Source organism: Procambarus clarkii, chromosome 72 (assembly GCF_040958095.1).
Source record: "Procambarus clarkii isolate CNS0578487 chromosome 72, FALCON_Pclarkii_2.0, whole genome shotgun sequence".
Classification (NCBI taxonomy): domain Eukaryota; kingdom Metazoa; phylum Arthropoda; class Malacostraca; order Decapoda; family Cambaridae; genus Procambarus; species Procambarus clarkii.
This window is the reverse complement of record NC_091221.1, coordinates 2,787,401-2,804,598: the sequence shown is the minus strand read 5'-3', so window position 1 is coordinate 2,804,598 and position 17,198 is coordinate 2,787,401. Positions and strand designations below refer to the sequence as shown.

At 47.3% G+C, this 17,198-nt stretch overlaps 1 protein-coding gene across 3 annotated transcripts in view; it reads right to left on the bottom strand.

The window, feature by feature from the left end:
• The window catches only part of LOC123773592 (uncharacterized), a 633,080-nt gene that overhangs the window by 596,656 nt on the left and 19,226 nt on the right, over positions 1-17,198 (bottom strand). For 2 of the 3 annotated variants that reach the window (XM_069312332.1, XM_069312333.1), the window contains exon 2: positions 16,179-16,244. The exons of the other annotated variant lie outside the window; for it this stretch is intronic. In XM_069312332.1, the coding sequence (XP_069168433.1) occupies positions 16,179-16,244 (66 nt within the window). The remainder of the gene's footprint in view (positions 1-16,178; positions 16,245-17,198) is intronic. 3 annotated transcript variants of the gene reach the window in all.

The following is a 17,198-nucleotide window of genomic DNA, read 5'->3' as shown; positions in this document are numbered from 1 at the left end:
CTCAGCCATCGTGTAAGAGCTGGCCTCAGCCATCATGTAAGAGCTGGCCTCAGTCATCATGTAAGAGCTGGCCTCAGCCATCATGTAAGAGCTGGCCTCAGCCATCATGTAAGAGCTGGCCTCAGCCATCATGTAAGAGCTGGCCTCAGCCATGATGTAAGAGCTAGCCTCAGCCATCGTGTAAGAGCTGGCCTCAGCCATCATGTAAGAGCTAGCCTCAGCCATGATGTAAGAGCTAGCCTCAGCCATCGTGTAAGAGCTAGCCTCAGCCATCATGTAAGAGCTGGCCTCAGCCATCATGTAAGAGCTGGCCTCAGCCATCATGTAAGAGCTGGCCTCAGTCATGATGTAAGAGCTAGCCTCAGCCATCATGTAAGAGCTCGCCTCAGCCATGATGTAAGAGCTCGCCTCAGCCATGATGTAAGAGCTAGCCTCAGCCATCGTGTAAGAGCTCGCCTCAGCCATCATGTAAGAGCTGGCCTCAGCCATCATGTAAGAGCTAGCCTCAGCCATGATGTAAGAGCTAGCCTCAGCCATCGTGTAAGAGCTCGCCTCAGCCATCATGTAAGAGCTCGCCTCAGCCATCATGTAAGAGCTCGCCTCAGTCATGATGTAAGAGCTAGCCTCAGTCATCATGTAAGAGCTGGCCTCAGCCATCATGTAAGAGCTAGCCTCAGCCATCATGTAAGAGCTAGCCTCAGTCATCATGTAAGAGCTGGCCTCAGCCATCATGTAAGAGCTAGCCTCAGCCATCGTGTAAGAGCTAGCCTCAGCCATCGTGTAGGAGCTGGCCTCAGCCATCATGTAAGAGCTAGCCTCAGCCATCATGTAAGAGCTAGCCTCAGCCATCATGTAAGAGCTGGCCTCAGCCATCATGTAAGAGCTAGCCTCAGCCATCATGTAAGAGCTGGCCTCAGCCATCGTGTAAGAGCTAGCCTCAGCCATCATGTAAGAGCTAGCCTCAGCCATCATGTAAGAGCTGGCCTCAGCCAACGTGTAAGAGCTAGCCTCAGTCATCATGTAAGAGCTGGCCTCAGCCATCATGTAAGAGCTGGCCTCAGCCATCATGTAAGAGCTGGCCTCAGTCATCATGTAAGAGCTGGCCTCAGCCATCATGTAAGAGCTAGCCTCAGCCATCATGTAAGAGCTAGCCTCAGCCATCGTGTAAGAGCTGGCCTCAGTCATCATGTAAGAGCTGGCCTCAGCCATCATGTAAGAGCTGGCCTCAGCCATCATGTAAGAGCTGGCCTCAGCCATCGTGTAAGAGCTGGCCTCAGTCATCATGTAAGAGCTGGCCTCAGCCATCATGTAAGAGCTGGCCTCAGCCATCGTGTAAGAGCTGGCCTCAGCCATCGTGTAAGAGCTAGCCTCAGTCATCGTGTAAGAGCTAGCCTCAGCCATCGTGTAAGAGCTAGCCTCAGCCATCGTGTAAGAGCTAGCCTCAGTCATCATGTAAGAGCTGGCCTCAGCCATCGTGTAAGAGCTAGCCTCAGTCATCATGTAAGAGCTAGCCTCAGCCATCATGTAAGAGCTGGCCTCAGCCATCGTGTAAGAGCTAGCCTCAGTCATCGTGTAAGAGCTGGCCTCAGCCATCGTGTAAGAGCTAGCCTCAGTCATCATGTAAGAGCTAGCCTCAGCCATCGTGTAAGAGCTGGCCTCAGCCATCGTGTAAGAGCTGGCCTCAGTCATCATGTAAGAGCTAGCCTCAGTCATCGTGTAAGAGCTAGCCTCAGTCATCATGTAAGAGCTAGCCTCAGCCATCATGTAAGAGCTGGCCTCAGCCATCATGTAAGAGCTGGCCTCAGCCATCATGTAAGAGCTGGCCTCAGCCATCATGTAAGAGCTGGCCTCAGCCATCATGCAAGAGCTGGCCTCAGCCATCATGCAAGAGCTGGCCTCAGCCATCATGTAAGAGCTGGCCTCAGCCATCATGTAAGAGCTGGCCTCAGCCATCATGTAAGAGCTGGCCTCAGCCATCATGTAAGAGCTGGCCTCAGCCATCATGTAAGAGCTGGCCTCAGCCATCATGTAAGAGCTGGCCTCAGCCATCATGTAAGAGCTGGCCTCAGCCATCATGTAAGAGCTGGCCTCAGCCATCATGTAAGAGCTGGCCTCAGCCATCATGTAAGAGCTGGCCTCAGCCATCATGTAAGAGCTGGCCTCAGCCATCATGTAAGAGCTGGCCTCAGCCATCATGTAAGAGCTGGCCTCAGCCATCATGTAAGAGCTGGCCTCAGCCATCATGTAAGAGCTGGCCTCAGCCATCATGTAAGAGCTGGCCTCAGCCATCATGTAAGAGCTGGCCTCAGCCATCATGTAAGAGCTGGCCTCAGCCATCATGTAAGAGCTGGCCTCAGCCATCATGTAAGAGCTGGCCTCAGCCATCATGTAAGAGCTGGCCTCAGCCATCATGTAAGAGCTGGCCTCAGCCATCATGTAAGAGCTGGCCTCAGCCATCATGTAAGAGCTGGCCTCAGCCATCATGTAAGAGCTAGCCTCAGCCATCATGTAAGAGCTAGCCTCAGCCATCATGTAAGAGCTAGCCTCAGCCATCATGTAAGAGCTAGCCTCAGTCATCATGTAAGAGCTAGCCTCAGTCATCATGTAAGAGCTAGCCTCAGTCATCATGTAAGAGCTAGCCTCAGCCATCATGTAAGAGCTGGCCTCAGCCATCATGTAAGAGCTAGCCTCAGTCATCATGTAAGAGCTAGCCTCAGCCATCATGTAAGAGCTGGCCTCAGCCATCATGTAAGAGCTGGCCTCAGCCATCGTGTAAGAGCTGGCCTCAGCCATCGTGTAAGAGCTGGCCTCAGCCATCGTGTAAGAGCTGGCCTCAGTCATCATGTAAGAGCTGGCCTCAGTCATCGTGTAAGAGCTGGCCTCAGCCATCATGTAAGAGCTGGCCTCAGCCATCGTGTAAGAGCTGGCCTCAGCCATCGTGTAAGAGCTGGCCTCAGTCATCATGTAAGAGCTGGCCTCAGCCATCATGTAAGAGCTGGCCTCAGCCATCATGTAAGAGCTGGCCTCAGCCATCGTGTAAGAGCTAGCCTCAGCCATCGTGTAAGAGCTAGCCTCAGCCATCGTGTAAGAGCTAGCCTCAGCCATCATGTAAGAGCTAGCCTCAGCCATCATGTAAGAGCTGGCCTCAGCCATCATGTAAGAGCTAGCCTCAGCCATCATGTAAGAGCTGGCCTCAGCCATCGTGTAAGAGCTAGCCTCAGCCATCGTGTAAGAGCTAGCCTCAGCCATCGTGTAAGAGCTAGCCTCAGCCATCATGTAAGAGCTAGCCTCAGCCATCATGTAAGAGCTGGCCTCAGCCATCGTGTAAGAGCTAGCCTCAGCCATCGTGTAAGAGCTAGCCTCAGCTATCGTGTAAGAGCTAGCCTCAGCCATCGTGTAAGAGCTAGCCTCAGCCATCATGTAAGAGCTAGCCTCAGCCATCATGTAAGAGCTAGCCTCAGCCATCATGTAAGAGCTAGCCTCAGCCATCATGTAAGAGCTGGCCTCAGCCATCGTGTAAGAGCTAGCCTCAGCTATCGTGTAAGAGCTAGCCTCAGCCATCGTGTAAGAGCTAGCCTCAGCCATCATGTAAGAGCTAGCCTCAGCTATCGTGTAAGAGCTAGCCTCAGCCATCGTGTAAGAGCTAGCCTCAGCCATCATGTAAGAGCTAGCCTCAGCTATCGTGTAAGAGCTAGCCTCAGCCATCGTGTAAGAGCTAGCCTCAGCCATCGTGTAAGAGCTAGCCTCAGCCATCATGTAAGAGCTAGCCTCAGCTATCGTGTAAGAGCTAGCCTCAGCCATCGTGTAAGAGCTAGCCTCAGCCATCGTGTAAGAGCTAGCCTCAGCCATCGTGTAAGAGCTAGCCTCAGCCATCGTGTAAGAGCTAGCCTCAGCCATCATGTAAGAGCTAGCCTCAGCCATCATGTAAGAGCTAGCCTCAGCCATCATGTAAGAGCTAGCCTCAGCCATCATCCATGCAAATTACAAATTACGTCTTACAAATTACTCTCTTACAAATTACGTCTGAATTTGGCCGTTTGCCCGTATGGCCGAAAATGGACGCAATTTAAAAGTAAAAAATAATTGACATTTTGGATTATTTGTCCAAAACAGCAAGTTAAGGGTCCTCTGGAAGGTCAGGAAGGCAGGAAGTTCTCTCCTAAGGTTCCAAAAAGTCATTAAAACCGTTAATTGAAAGTTTGCTCTCCTAACCTAACCGAGTAAGCCGGAGGACTCAAACAGAAAACGGAACAGTAAGTCACTTTCGTGAGCCAATTTCAAACTATATCCAGTTGTGGCCATAGCGCGCATACCAGCGAAAAGTGAAGTAATGTTGAGAGGACGGATTGTATTATTATCGCTCCCGAGCTTCACATTTACTACTTTCTTCCTCCCCATAAACACTCCTCAACCACAAACAATACATTTCAACATTTACAATTCAACTTGTGCACAACACATTCCCCAAACAATCTGTGTCACTGGACTGCCACAATGCTCGTACATACCTGGTTGATGGGGTTCTGGGAGTTGTTCTACTCCACAAGCCCGGCCCGAGGCCAGGCTTGACTTGTGAGAGTTTGGTCCACCAGGCTGTTGCTTGGAGCGGCCCGCAGGCCCACATATACCTGGTTGATGGGGTTCTGGGAGTTGTTCTACTCCCCAAGCCCGGCCCGAGGCCAGGCTTGACTTGTGAGAGTTTGGTCCACCAGGCTGTTGCTTGGAGCGGCCCGCAGGCCCACATATACCTGGTTGATGGGGTTCTGGGAGTTGTTCTACTCCCCAAGCCCGGCCCGAGGCCAGGCTTGACTTGTGAGAGTTTGGTCCACCAGGCTGTTGCTTGGAGCGGCCCGCAGGCCCACATATACCTGGTTGATGGGGTTCTGGGAGTTGTTCTACTCCCCAAGCCCGGCCCGAGGCCAGGCTTGACTTGTGAGAGTTTGGTCCACCAGGCTGTTGCTTGGAGCGGCCCGCAGGCCCACATACCCACCACAGCCTGGTTGGTCCGGCACTCCTTGGAGGAAACTATCTAGTTTCCTCTTGAAGATGTCCACGGTTGTTCCGGCACTTTAATCTCATCTTCTAAGAACACCTAACACACACAAACTCCCAAATCTCTGCCGTCAACTAACAGTGAACCACCGTGTTAAACAGCTCATCCTTTACAACACCAATTAGTGTCTCCGAGAGTCTTCGCTCTCTCTTGAGCAGCGCACATTTCTAATGTCTTCAAATGTAGACGAAAGCCAGGGAAATGTGTGCTTCTTTTCCTGATACTCTAGTTTCAAATTAGAATAGTTTGCCTTTCCAGTGGAGACTTTCAGCGCCGTGGAGAAGGGAGGAGACGGGGGTGACCTGCTGCATGGGTAACAGCTTCCCCCCCTCCCAATCAACCTACCCTGACTTTGCACCCTAGAGAGGTCACTCCAGACCGACAACCAGAGCGGAACTCCATAGTCTCCCGAGACTGATGGAAGCTTACTACTACTAGTATTCACAGTACCATGGGATATTATATATTGCTTATTAAAACAAAGCTATATATAGATTTATGCTACTTCACCTTCGTAATTAATCAAGAAGTTAAAGGTAAAGGTACCTTCTATTTTATATTATGCGAGTCAAAATGTGCGCGCGCACAATATGCTCCCGGGACTACTCGGAAAACTTAACTCTTCACTCGACTTTTGAGAGTACAAATATTCTCAGTATGATTAGGTCAATGTCCCTAAACCAACTCTCGTGTGCTATTTAAAAACAGTTTACAAATTCAAGTTACAAGTGTGTGTAACAGCAGACTATAAATTAATTAAGAACAATTATACAGCAACACTTGTCATTGTACAAAGTTTATTATTTTTGCTTAACAATCCTGACGTGTATTAATCCAGAGAGGTTCTTGTGCTGGAAAATATTGGTTCATAGACTCATAGGCTCCAGTGGGAGCCGGTCGGCCGAGCGGACAGCACGCTGGACTTGTGATCCTGTGGTCCCGGGTTCGATCCCAGGCGCCGGCGAGAAACAATGGGCAGAGTTTCTTTCACCCTATGCCCCTGTTACCTAGCAGTAAAATAGGTACCTGGGTGTTAGTCAGCTGTCACGGGCTGCTTCCTGGGGGTGGAGGCCTGGTCGAGGACCGGGCCGTGGGGACATTAAAAAAAAAAAGCCCCGAAATCATCTCAAGATAACCTCAAGATAACCAAGAAGACTCACTGTGACACTCACTGGACACTAGACCATCACTAGACTCACTGTCATCCATCTACTTGCTGGACACTCCTGATAGAAGCGATAAAAAGGTTAGCCGCTGTTACAGGGGGTGGGCTGGGGCTCCGCTAAAAAAGGGGCTGCTAGGGGCTCAGGAGACAAAGAGTACTCAGTCTCTCTGACTCACGCGACTCACCAGAGTCACTTGGTCCCACAGGAGAGGACCATGTAGTACCCACCGCCGCAGGCCTTCGCTCCCACCACAGAGGTGCCACCGATTCACCCTGGGAGCCTTTCACTCAACCGTGGGGAAACTGCCATTAGCAATTCCAGCCTAGACCCACGGAGGAGTGAAGGAAGACTCAGACACTTCTCCCGAGTCTTCCCTGCCAAACAAAAGTTACAGGAATTCCTTTCCCACCTGCGTTACTCTATCTTAACAAGGTCGCCAGCTGGGTTGATATCTCTGCACCCCAGCAATGCAGTTCAGTAGGAGTACACTATATTGCCTGTTGCCAGAGTATTGCTACTCCTACAGCGTTGACACAGAACCGCCAGCCTGGGGTACGCTTTCATAAATGTTTATGTTGATCTACCACTCACCAGCCACTATGAAACACTAGTTCTATATTAGAACTTACTGTTCTCTAGGTGGGGGCTATAATGAACAAATCCACAAGGGCCGTAACGAGGATTTGAACCTACGTCCGAGAGCATCCCAGACGCTGCCTTAATCGACCGAGCTATGACATGGTCAAAAGAGTTGAAACCAGAAGTTCTATTGAACTTACTTGGAGTACTTACAAACCAAGTACTACTTACTTGCCTTGTGACTCGGAGAGGCTGCAGGATCCATGCAAGTTCTACTGAACTTCTGATTTCAACTCTTTTGACCATGTTGTAGCTCAGTCGATTAAAGCAGCGTCTGGGATGCTCTCGGACGTAGGTTCAATCCTCATCACGGCCCTTGTGGATTTGTTGATTTGATGCATCACGCTATTGTGATTTCTGTGTGTAATGAAGTAAGGGCGAAGAGGTAGAACAGCCTATTGACATAGCTCGAGTGCATGTAGGAGTTGTGAAAACCCTGGTTTGTGTCTTGGAGAGGCTGCAGGATTCATGCAAATTCAGTAGAACTTCTGGTTTCAACTCTTTTGACCATGTCGTAGCTCAGTTGATCAAGGCAGCGTCTTGGATGCTCTCAGACGTAGGTTCTAATCCTCGTCACGGCCCTTGTGGATTTGTTCATTTGATGCACAACAATATTATGATTTCTGTGTGTAATGGGGCTATAATATCCCTCGTGTATGCTCATAGAGATAACAAGGAGGCGTACTTAAAGACAATGGTAAAATATGTGATATTTACTAACATAAGCTACATAATCACATATACAAGTAATAATGATACAGGAATGGATATAAAGAATAAAGTCTTAAGATCGTCGGCAACTCTTTTCTCAAGACCTCCGGCAACTCTGTTTGCTGGGCAGATTTAAAAAGGGGGTCTCACACCCTCTCAAAGGTGGCACAGAATCCTTACAGCATGTGAAGAAGTCTCTGACACTAATTCCCCCCTTCACACTGGATGAGCTCAATCGGGCTAAGAAAAACTCCAAGGATACATCCCCTGGAGCCGACAAAATAACCTATAAAATGATTAGAAACCTCGGCCCAGAGGGAGACGCTGCATACCTAAGGTTAATTAATTTAGCCTGGACTTCTCAAACTAGACCTTGTGCTTGGAATAGAGCAGACATAGTGCTGATCCCAAAACCCAAAGATCCAGCTAATCCCAGGCCCATCTCTCTCCAAAGCTGTGCAGCCAAGACGGCTGACAGAATGGCACTCAACAGACTGGAGTGGAAAATGCCTAAACTGCACCATGATATGTATGCCTATAGAAGAGGGGTTGGCACAGTGGAATGTATTACAACTCTGTTAGCCCACTTGAATGACAGACCAGGAATGCTGATATTCCTGGATCTCGAAAAAGCCTTTGAACTGGCTAGCGCCCCAGCTATTCTCTGCTGCCTCATTGACAAAGAGGTCAGAGGCAACCTGCTCTCCTGGACCAAAAACTGTCTCATAAACAGAGAAGCAAGAGTAAAACTTCATGGCACAGTCTCTGAGTACAAAAGACATGAAAATGGTACACCGTAAGGAGGTATTCTCAGCCCTCTTCTCTTCAACTGTTTAATGGAAAGAATAATGAGGTTGAAACTCCCACATCACTGCAGGCTGCTAAACTACGCGGACGACTTTGTCATCATCATAAAAGGAAGGGATGCGGCGCGCCTTGCACCCAAATGCTTAGACTGCATCAGTAAAGAGGCAAAACAGATTGGGATCAAACTCAACCCCTCAAAGTCAAAGGCCATGCCCATAAAAATAGCGAAGCCCAACATCCAACTCACAGTACAGGGTCAACCAATAGAATGGGTCGACACCTATCAGTATCTAGGAATCATCCTGGACACACACATGAATTTTAATGCTGAGGTCACTTACTTGAGAGAGCGAACTGCGGCCCGGACGGCAATCCTCAGGTCGCTAACCTCCCTTTCTGGAGGAGCCAATCTGCAAGTCCTTCGCACATACTATGTACAGGCAGTCAGATCAGTGATCGATTAAGCCGCACCTGCACTCACAAATCTATCACACCAACAGTGGAAAAAGCTTGAAGTTGCCCAAAACAATGCTATGAGAGCTGCACTGGGAGCCCCCATGTGGACCAGGCTTAAAACTCTTAGACTGGAGACGGGTTTGCCCTCTCTACAAGAAAGAATATCACAAAGGACAGCTACAATTATCAGTAAGATAATTATTTCTTCTGATCCAATCCCAGTACGGCAGGCCTTGGTGGTTGGACTAGGCCAAAACAATGGAAACTCTTGGGTTGCAAGAGCAGGAAAAGTCCTAAACAGACTACATTTCAAAAACATGATTCTTGATAGAGAGGGTGATCATCCACACCCAAATTACACTCCTTCCGCGCCGTGGGAAGAGCCTACTTTCAAAATAGTAATAGAAAGTCTCCCAATGAAAAAGGCTGCCTATGATCCGACAATCCTAAGGTGCATAATAGAAGAGCAAATGTATAGCATAGCAGTAGGAGCCACCCACATCTTCACAGACGGATCGGTGGACACAGAATATGAGAGTGCTGGCGCTGCTCTTTGCACGACCAGCGTACAGGCATATTGGAGACTGGGAGGACTAGTATCATCAACCCAAACTGAGCTGTTTGCCATACAACAGGCATTCGCATATGTGATTGCACAAAACACTCAAAATGCAATCATACACACAGACTCAAAAGCTGCACTTCAAATACTAGGACAAAAACAGTGGAAAGATAATGTGGAAATAATTACCACCATTTTGTATCTTGGAGCAGTCGCTAAAGGCAAAGGACTCAACATAACTTTAAACTGGATCCCATCCCATATTGGAATCCCATTAAATGAAAAAGCTGATGAAATTGCTAAATTGGCAACTCGTCATCCAGTGATACTTAAAACAATTCAACCCAGCCTAGAGAACATAAAAAACATCATCACCAAAAAACTCTCACACCTCAACAAAGCCTACCTACACCAGAGAATAGCTGAAGGTTCGCCATCTGCAACATGGTATCTTCAGGCAACCAAATTAGAAAGGTTAAATATCCCAAAAGGAATCCACAGGGAAATAGCAGTTCGGTTATATAGACTACGTCTAGGTTACAGATGCAACTGGGAGATTGGTGAACCCCGACAGAGAGAGTGCATCTTCTGACCACCTTATTTACAGAGTGTGTGTGATAGAGTCCGTGACATTAACACTAGAGTATCTATTCGTTTCATGCGGAGAAAAGGAGGGGATAAGCTGTTTGAGAGCGTTCAGACCTGCTTGAGTGACGTACACACTTCCAGGAAACTGAGGGAGACACGCTATACGAGAGGATTAGCTCATGACCTCAGGGAATACGACGTACTTGACTGCTGTAAACCCTCTCGACAGTGTAATATGTCTGCTCCCTGGAAAGTACAGAAAATAGACGTCGAAATTGTACCCCTCAAGGTGAAAAAGATTCATCATGAACCGGGACAATTACGGTGTTTGTATGGAAGCATGATATCTCGGTTACCAAGAGGCAACAGTTTACATGTATATTGCGACGGGTCGGTGGCGGAGGCTGGCAGGGCAGGGTGTGGTGTCCTAATAAGGGATTATACGGAGTTTGGGACTGTGGACAGGATAATTGAACTCCGGCTTAGTAATTATATATCATCCACACAAGCTGAACTGCAGGCCATTCTGGCGTGTTTGGAGGAAGTACGTCATGACGACAAAAATGTTTTTGTATTTGTCGATAGCCGAGGAGCACTGGAGTCCTTAAACAGTCGAAACCCAGTCTTCATGTCTATAGTGGAGGACTGTAAGAGAAGAATAACTGAGATACAGCTGAAAGGTTATAGTGTGAAATTCATGTGGATTCCATCTCATGTTGGAATAGTGCTCAACGAGGTGGCGGATGACTTGGCCAAACGTGCCACATCAAAACCACAAGTTGACATTGAATGTGAATTCACAATGAGACAAATAAGAAGCAAAATCAGAAATATTCAGGCACAGGCGGGAGTGGAGAGGAGAGAGATAATGTATGAGAGTAGTCAAACCATGCAACACTACATGTATGTGAGTCAAAACACCCATTTCACTTATGGTAAAAGGAGAAATGCTTGGAGTGACTCTGTGTACATGCGGCTCAGGCTTGGGTACAAATATTACTGGGAATATGGGATAGATGTTCATGGTAATGACACGAAGTGTAAACTATGTGGTATGTTAAGGTCTCACACCCTTGCCCATTATATTCTTGATTGTCCGTTGATTAATGTATATAGAAACACTGAGATAAGGACTGTTCCTGAACAAATAGCCTGGATGTGTCACAACGGAAAGGTTGATGATATTCTTGAGAGATATAAGAATTTTGCACCAAGATTGTAATATTTTGTTGAATTATCTGCAGGTGTCTTGCAAATTGTCTATACAGTATACCTAGGTCATAAAAGTATTTGTATGTACGTCTGATACCATACTACTTGTGAGGGAGGAAATGTATATGTTTACCTCTCAGAATGTTTGGTAATGTGTTTATTTGTGATGTGTGTCTATGTATATATTAACACGTTGTACTGAACGGGGTGAGAATAGCTTGAGCTACCTCATCCCTTTGTGTGTATTTTACCTCAATAAACTTATTTCAATTTCAATTTCAATTCAATCTTCTGCCAAACTGTCACAGAAAAGCCATTACTTCACTATCTTCTGGAATGTGAAGCAACCAATGACCTTAGAAGAGCTTTTAAGAGTTCCTGAATCATGCAGTGGCCACCCTCTCTCCCACCCTCTCACCCTAGGGAGCCGGTTGGCCGAGCGGACAGCACGCTGGACTTGTGATCCTGTGGTCCCGGGTACGATCCCGGTCGCCGACAAGAAACAATGGGCAGAGTTTCTTTCACCCTATGCCCCTGTTACCTAGCAGTAAAATAGGTACCTGGGTGTTAGTCAGCTGTCACGGGCTGCTTCCTGGGGGTGGAGGCCTGGTCGAGGACCGGGCCGCGGGGACACTAAAGCCCCGAAATCATCTCAAGATAACCTCAAGATAATCCTGAAGCCATCAACACAGCCACTCTCCTGGTCAACAAAGGTGTCCAGCAGCTGGACACCCTCATAAAGACTGTGAAGCAGTATCCTCCCCCGCGATAACAGCTTGATGGTTAAATGCAACCTCAGAATACTGAGAAAAAAAAATTGTACCACTTACGGGCTATTCATGCCCGTGCCACCTCTTGGGTGGCTTAATCTTTATCAATCAATCACCCTCTCACACTCGGGAGACATCTCCCGTCACGCAGGGTGCTGTCGCAGGGTGCTGGAGACCCCCGTGCTTCCCAGAAGCACGGGGTCTCCAATAACAATAGTGGGCTACGATGGTTGCCAATGATCCACTGAGAGAGACTCCCAGAGGTTCCAATCCTCGAGAGCTGTTCAACACATGACCTCTCACATCTACTGTCAGGCTCACCTCTGCCGGCGCCGCCAGGGGCACTCGGTGACGTCACGGCGGGCGCCGATTGGTTGCCCGCGGCATGTGACCTAAGCCAGCCAATCCGCAGCCGGCCGGCGTCGTCCACAAAATGGCGGATTTGCAGGCAGAGGGGGCACCATTTTGTTTGTCTCACGGGCGCTACTTCCCCCTTTTACCTACAAACTTACAAAGGTAAATTTATCCCTTATCAGGCAGCCGATCTGGTCGTCACACATATCAACAGACTCCCTGCATCTCAGAGAATCAGCAGGGTCAGCAGATATGACTTAAAGTTGGGTCTGGGGAGAAATTGGAGGGGGTTCCGTAACACCACCCACTGGAGATCTTCATACTGCATACAATAATATATAATATATATTATATATTTATAATATATGAATACACGTAAACGATATGAATCCCTTGTGATGTTTTATATATTATCATATCAACACGATGTAAGCAGCTGCAGCTCCCGCTGACCCAATTCTCGCCCTCATAGTCACTCGGTACCAAAAGTTCAGCACTGTTGTATATAGTTAATCCTTAGGGAGATGCTTCAGGTAAACACTTCTATTCCATTACGGTAGAGCGACGGTCTCGCTTCATGCAGGTCGGTGTTCAATCTTCGACCGTCTACAAGTGGTTGGGCACCATTCCTTCCACCCCATTGCCATCCCAAATTCTTATTGTGACCCCTTCCAAGTGCTATATAGTCGTAATTACTTGGGGCTTTTCCCCGATACTTCCCGCCCTCCATCCACCTGGCCTCTATGAGGATCGACTCGTGGACCCCATACGCGTGAGGCCGAAGCTCTATCAACCTATTGAGCAGTCTTTATAAAGTTAAGTTTTACAACACACTACCATTAAACTCGAGAACTTGCTCAACATGCCAGCACGCTTCCCACACTCCTCAAGAGGCCACGTAGGTGCATCACTCACACTACAATGCCTTGGGACTGTCCACTGCCCTTCTCTACCATGCTCCTATATATCAATCCGTCCTCCTATAATAACGTCGCTTTTCACAGGTATGAGCGCTATGGCCAAAAGTAGACGTAATTTGAAATGAAATCGGATCACAAAAGTGATACCTTACCTTGAGGTTACCTTGAGGTGCTTCCGGGGCTTAGCGTCCCCACGGCCCGGTCGTCGACCAGGCCTCCTGGTTGCTGGACTGATCAACCAGGCTGTTGGACGCCGCTGCTCGCAGCCTGATGTATGAGTCACAGCCTGATTGATCAGGTATCCTTTGGAGGTGCTTATCCAGTTCTCTCTTGAACACTGTGAGGGGTCGGCCAGTTATGCCCTTTATGAGTAGTGGAAGCGTGTTGAACAGTCTCGGGGCTCTGATGTTGATAGAGTTCTCTCTCAGAGTACCTGTTGCACATCTGCTTTTCAACGGGGGTATTCTGCACATCCTGCCATGTCTTCTGGTCTCATGTGATGTTATTTCTGTGCGCAGGTTTGGGACCAGCCCCTCAATTATTTTCCACGTGCAAATTATTATGTATCTCTCCCGCGTGCGCTCAAGGGAGTACAGATTTAGGCTCTTTAGTCGGTCCCAGTAGTTTAGATGTTTTACCGAGTGGATTCTGGCAGTAAAGGATCTCTGTACACTCTCCAGGTCAACAATTTCTCCAGCTTTGAAAGGGGTTGTCATTGTGCAGCAGTACTCCACTCTAGAGAGCAGAAGCGTTTTGAAAAGTATCATCATCGGTATAGCATCTCTAGTGAGAAAGGTTCTTGTTATCCAACCTGTCATTTTTCTTGCAGTTGTGACGGCTACTTTACTGTGTTCTTTAAAGGCAAGGTCTTCCGACATGAGTACACCCAGATCCTTTACATTGCCTTTTTGTTCTATGTTATGATTTGCCTGAGTTTTGTACGTGGTTTCCGTTTTTATATTTTCATTTTTTCCCTAGCGCATGAGCTGAAACTTATCTTCGTTAAACACCATATTATTTTCTGTAGCCCATAGAAAGACTATCTACATCCGATTGGAGGTTTGCCGTGTCCTCTATGTTGCCTACTCTCATGAAGATCCTCGTGTCATCTGCAAAGGATGATACAGTGCTATAAGTTGTGTTCTTGTCTATGTCCGATATGAGGATGAGAAAAAGTACTGGAGCAAACACAGTACCCTGGGGGACTGAGCTCTTCACGGTTGATGGGCTGGATTTTATTTTGTCGACTATTACACATTGGGTTCTGTTTGTCAGGAAACTGTAGATCCATCTGCCTATTTTTCTGGTAATTCCTTTTAAACGCATTTTATGTGCAATAACACCATGGTCACATTTATCTAAAGCTTTTGCGAAATCTGTGTAAATTACATCAGCGTTTTGTTTGTCTTCCATAGCATCTAATGCCATATCATAGTGGTCCAGCAACTGTGACAGGCAAGAGCGCCCTGTTCTGAAACCATGTTGTCGGGGGTTATGGAGATGCTGTGATTCCATGTATTTTGTGATCTTACTTCTTAGCACTCAAATTTTTTTATGATGTGCGATGTTAGTGCTATCGGTCTGTAATTTTTTGCCTCTACCTTATTTCCTCCTTTATGAAGTGGTGCTATCTCTGCGGTTTTTAGTATGTCAGGGATAACGCCAGTATCTAGGCTTTGTCTCCACAGAATGTGAAAGGCCTGCGATAGTGGTTTTTTACAGTTCTTGATGAATATGGAGTTCCAAGAATCCGGGCCTGGTGCAGAGTGCATAGGCATACTGTTTATGGCTTCTTCAAAATCCAGTGGGGATAGGGTGACGTCTGAATATGATTTGATGTTGGTATCATATCCATGAATTCATTTGGGTTATCAATCTTTAGTGCGTTTAGTGGCTCGCTGAAAACAGAGTCGTACTGCTTCCTCAGTAACTCGCTCATTTCTTTGTTGTCAGCGGTGAAAGTTCCATCTCCCTTTCGCAGGGGCCCGATACTAGATGTGGTTTTTGATCATGAATTTGCATAGGAGAAAAAATATTTCGGATTTCTCTCTATTTCACTGATGGCCTTTTGCTCTCTTTGCCTCTCCTGGGTTTTGTATGATTCTTGTAGCTTGAGCTTGATGGCTTGTAGCTTGATGTACAGTCCCATCCTCTGTTTTGAGTCCTCCGGCTTGCTCGGTTAGGTTAGGAAGGGAAACTTTCAATTAACGGTCTTCATGATGTTTTGAAACCTTAGGAGAACTTCCTGCCCTCCTAACCTACCAGAGAACCCTTAACTTGCTGTTTGAGAAAAAAAAATGCACAATTTATTTATAATTATTTTTCATTTTCAAATTACGTTCATTTTCGGCCATACGGGCAAACGGCCAAATTCAGACGTAATTTGTAAGAGGACAGGTTACTAATATACCTAAGCACCTACACATAAATGTCTTTTAATATTCGAAATTGGTGGCAACACAATGAAAAGTTAGTCGCATTTTATCATGGCATACTGGGTGATTAAATGAATATATTAAGTGACACCAACTGATTCTGTTCGCTATGTATGGACAGAACACTAATTTTGGAGAGCCTAAATTCTAGAAAAACGTTCACAATATTCTTTGAATATCTCCAAATGTTCGTTTTTACAAAACTTACACTTCAGTGTAGTAATAAGGATACCATGATTTACAACCATCATTTTGACCATTTACTATAAAATTTCTACACTAACAAGCGGATACACTCAGCCTTTGGCAGCAACTTGGAGGAGTCCACAGAAACAACACCTACTGTGCCAACTACCAGCAGTTATGGAGCCAACATTCATATAGCAAGACGTAATTATAAGCGCGAGACAACTAGGGACGACAACGGCCCTCACACACACACACAACACAAACACAGACTAAGAAGCGCAAGTGTGCCAGAGCAAAGTCAACAGTGTTTAATCACCTGTAAGGAGGATTGGGAATCCCGTCTGTCATCGCAGTCCCTTCTTGTATGGTGTTGTGTCCAGATCTGCGGACACGGGAGAGGTCAATATGAGCTACAAGTTGGTGTTGTGTCCAGATCTGCGGACACGGGAGAGGTCAATATGAGCTATAAGTTGGTGTTGTGTCCAGATCTGCGGACACGGGAGAGGTCAATATGAGCTACAAGTTGGTGTTGTGTCCAGATCTGCGGACATGGGAGAGGTCAATATGAGCTATTAGTTGGAGTCTAGGTGTCAGACTGGGTGTCCGTGCGATGATATGGTGCTCAAGAAGCACCTGGCTGCACCCACGTTAAAAATCCTCCTTGGAGACTAAGGGTTGGAGCAGTCTATTACAAGTGTACATGGGAGTAGTGAGGGTGTTGGCGGGTACAAGGAGAGCTGCCATCACACCCACTCTGCTCCTCGCCCTCTACCCAACCTAAAGGCAACAATTGTATATTTCAGGATCATGAGATATTTAGCACAATTTCAATATTTTTAGAGAAGTTTTGCTATTGTAAAGAAGCATTAAAATGTGGTTTAGTTGTAGGGTGACGGTCAGTGTGAGCGTGTAAGCCTCGCGTCTCTGTGGAGACAGAGTTGCCTGTACCTTCTTGAGGTTATCTTGAGATGATTTCGGGGCTTTAGTGTCCCCGCGGCCCGGTCCTCGACCAGGCCTCCACCCCCAGGAAGCAGCCCGTGACAGCTGACTAACACCCAGGTACCTATTTTACTGCTAGGTAACAGGGGCATAGGGTGAAGGAAACTCTGCCCATTGTTTCTCGCGGGCGCCTGGGATCGACCCCAGGATCACAAGTCCAGCGTGCTGTTCGCTCGGCCGACCAGCTCCCCTCCACTTCACAATATTTCACAAGTTCTTATAGATTCAGTCAGGGCTGAGGCCCAGCATCCCTCATGACTTGATCAGCCAGGCTGTTGCTGTTTATGTCCTGAAGGCACATATACCCATCACAGCTATGCTTATCACATGCCTACTT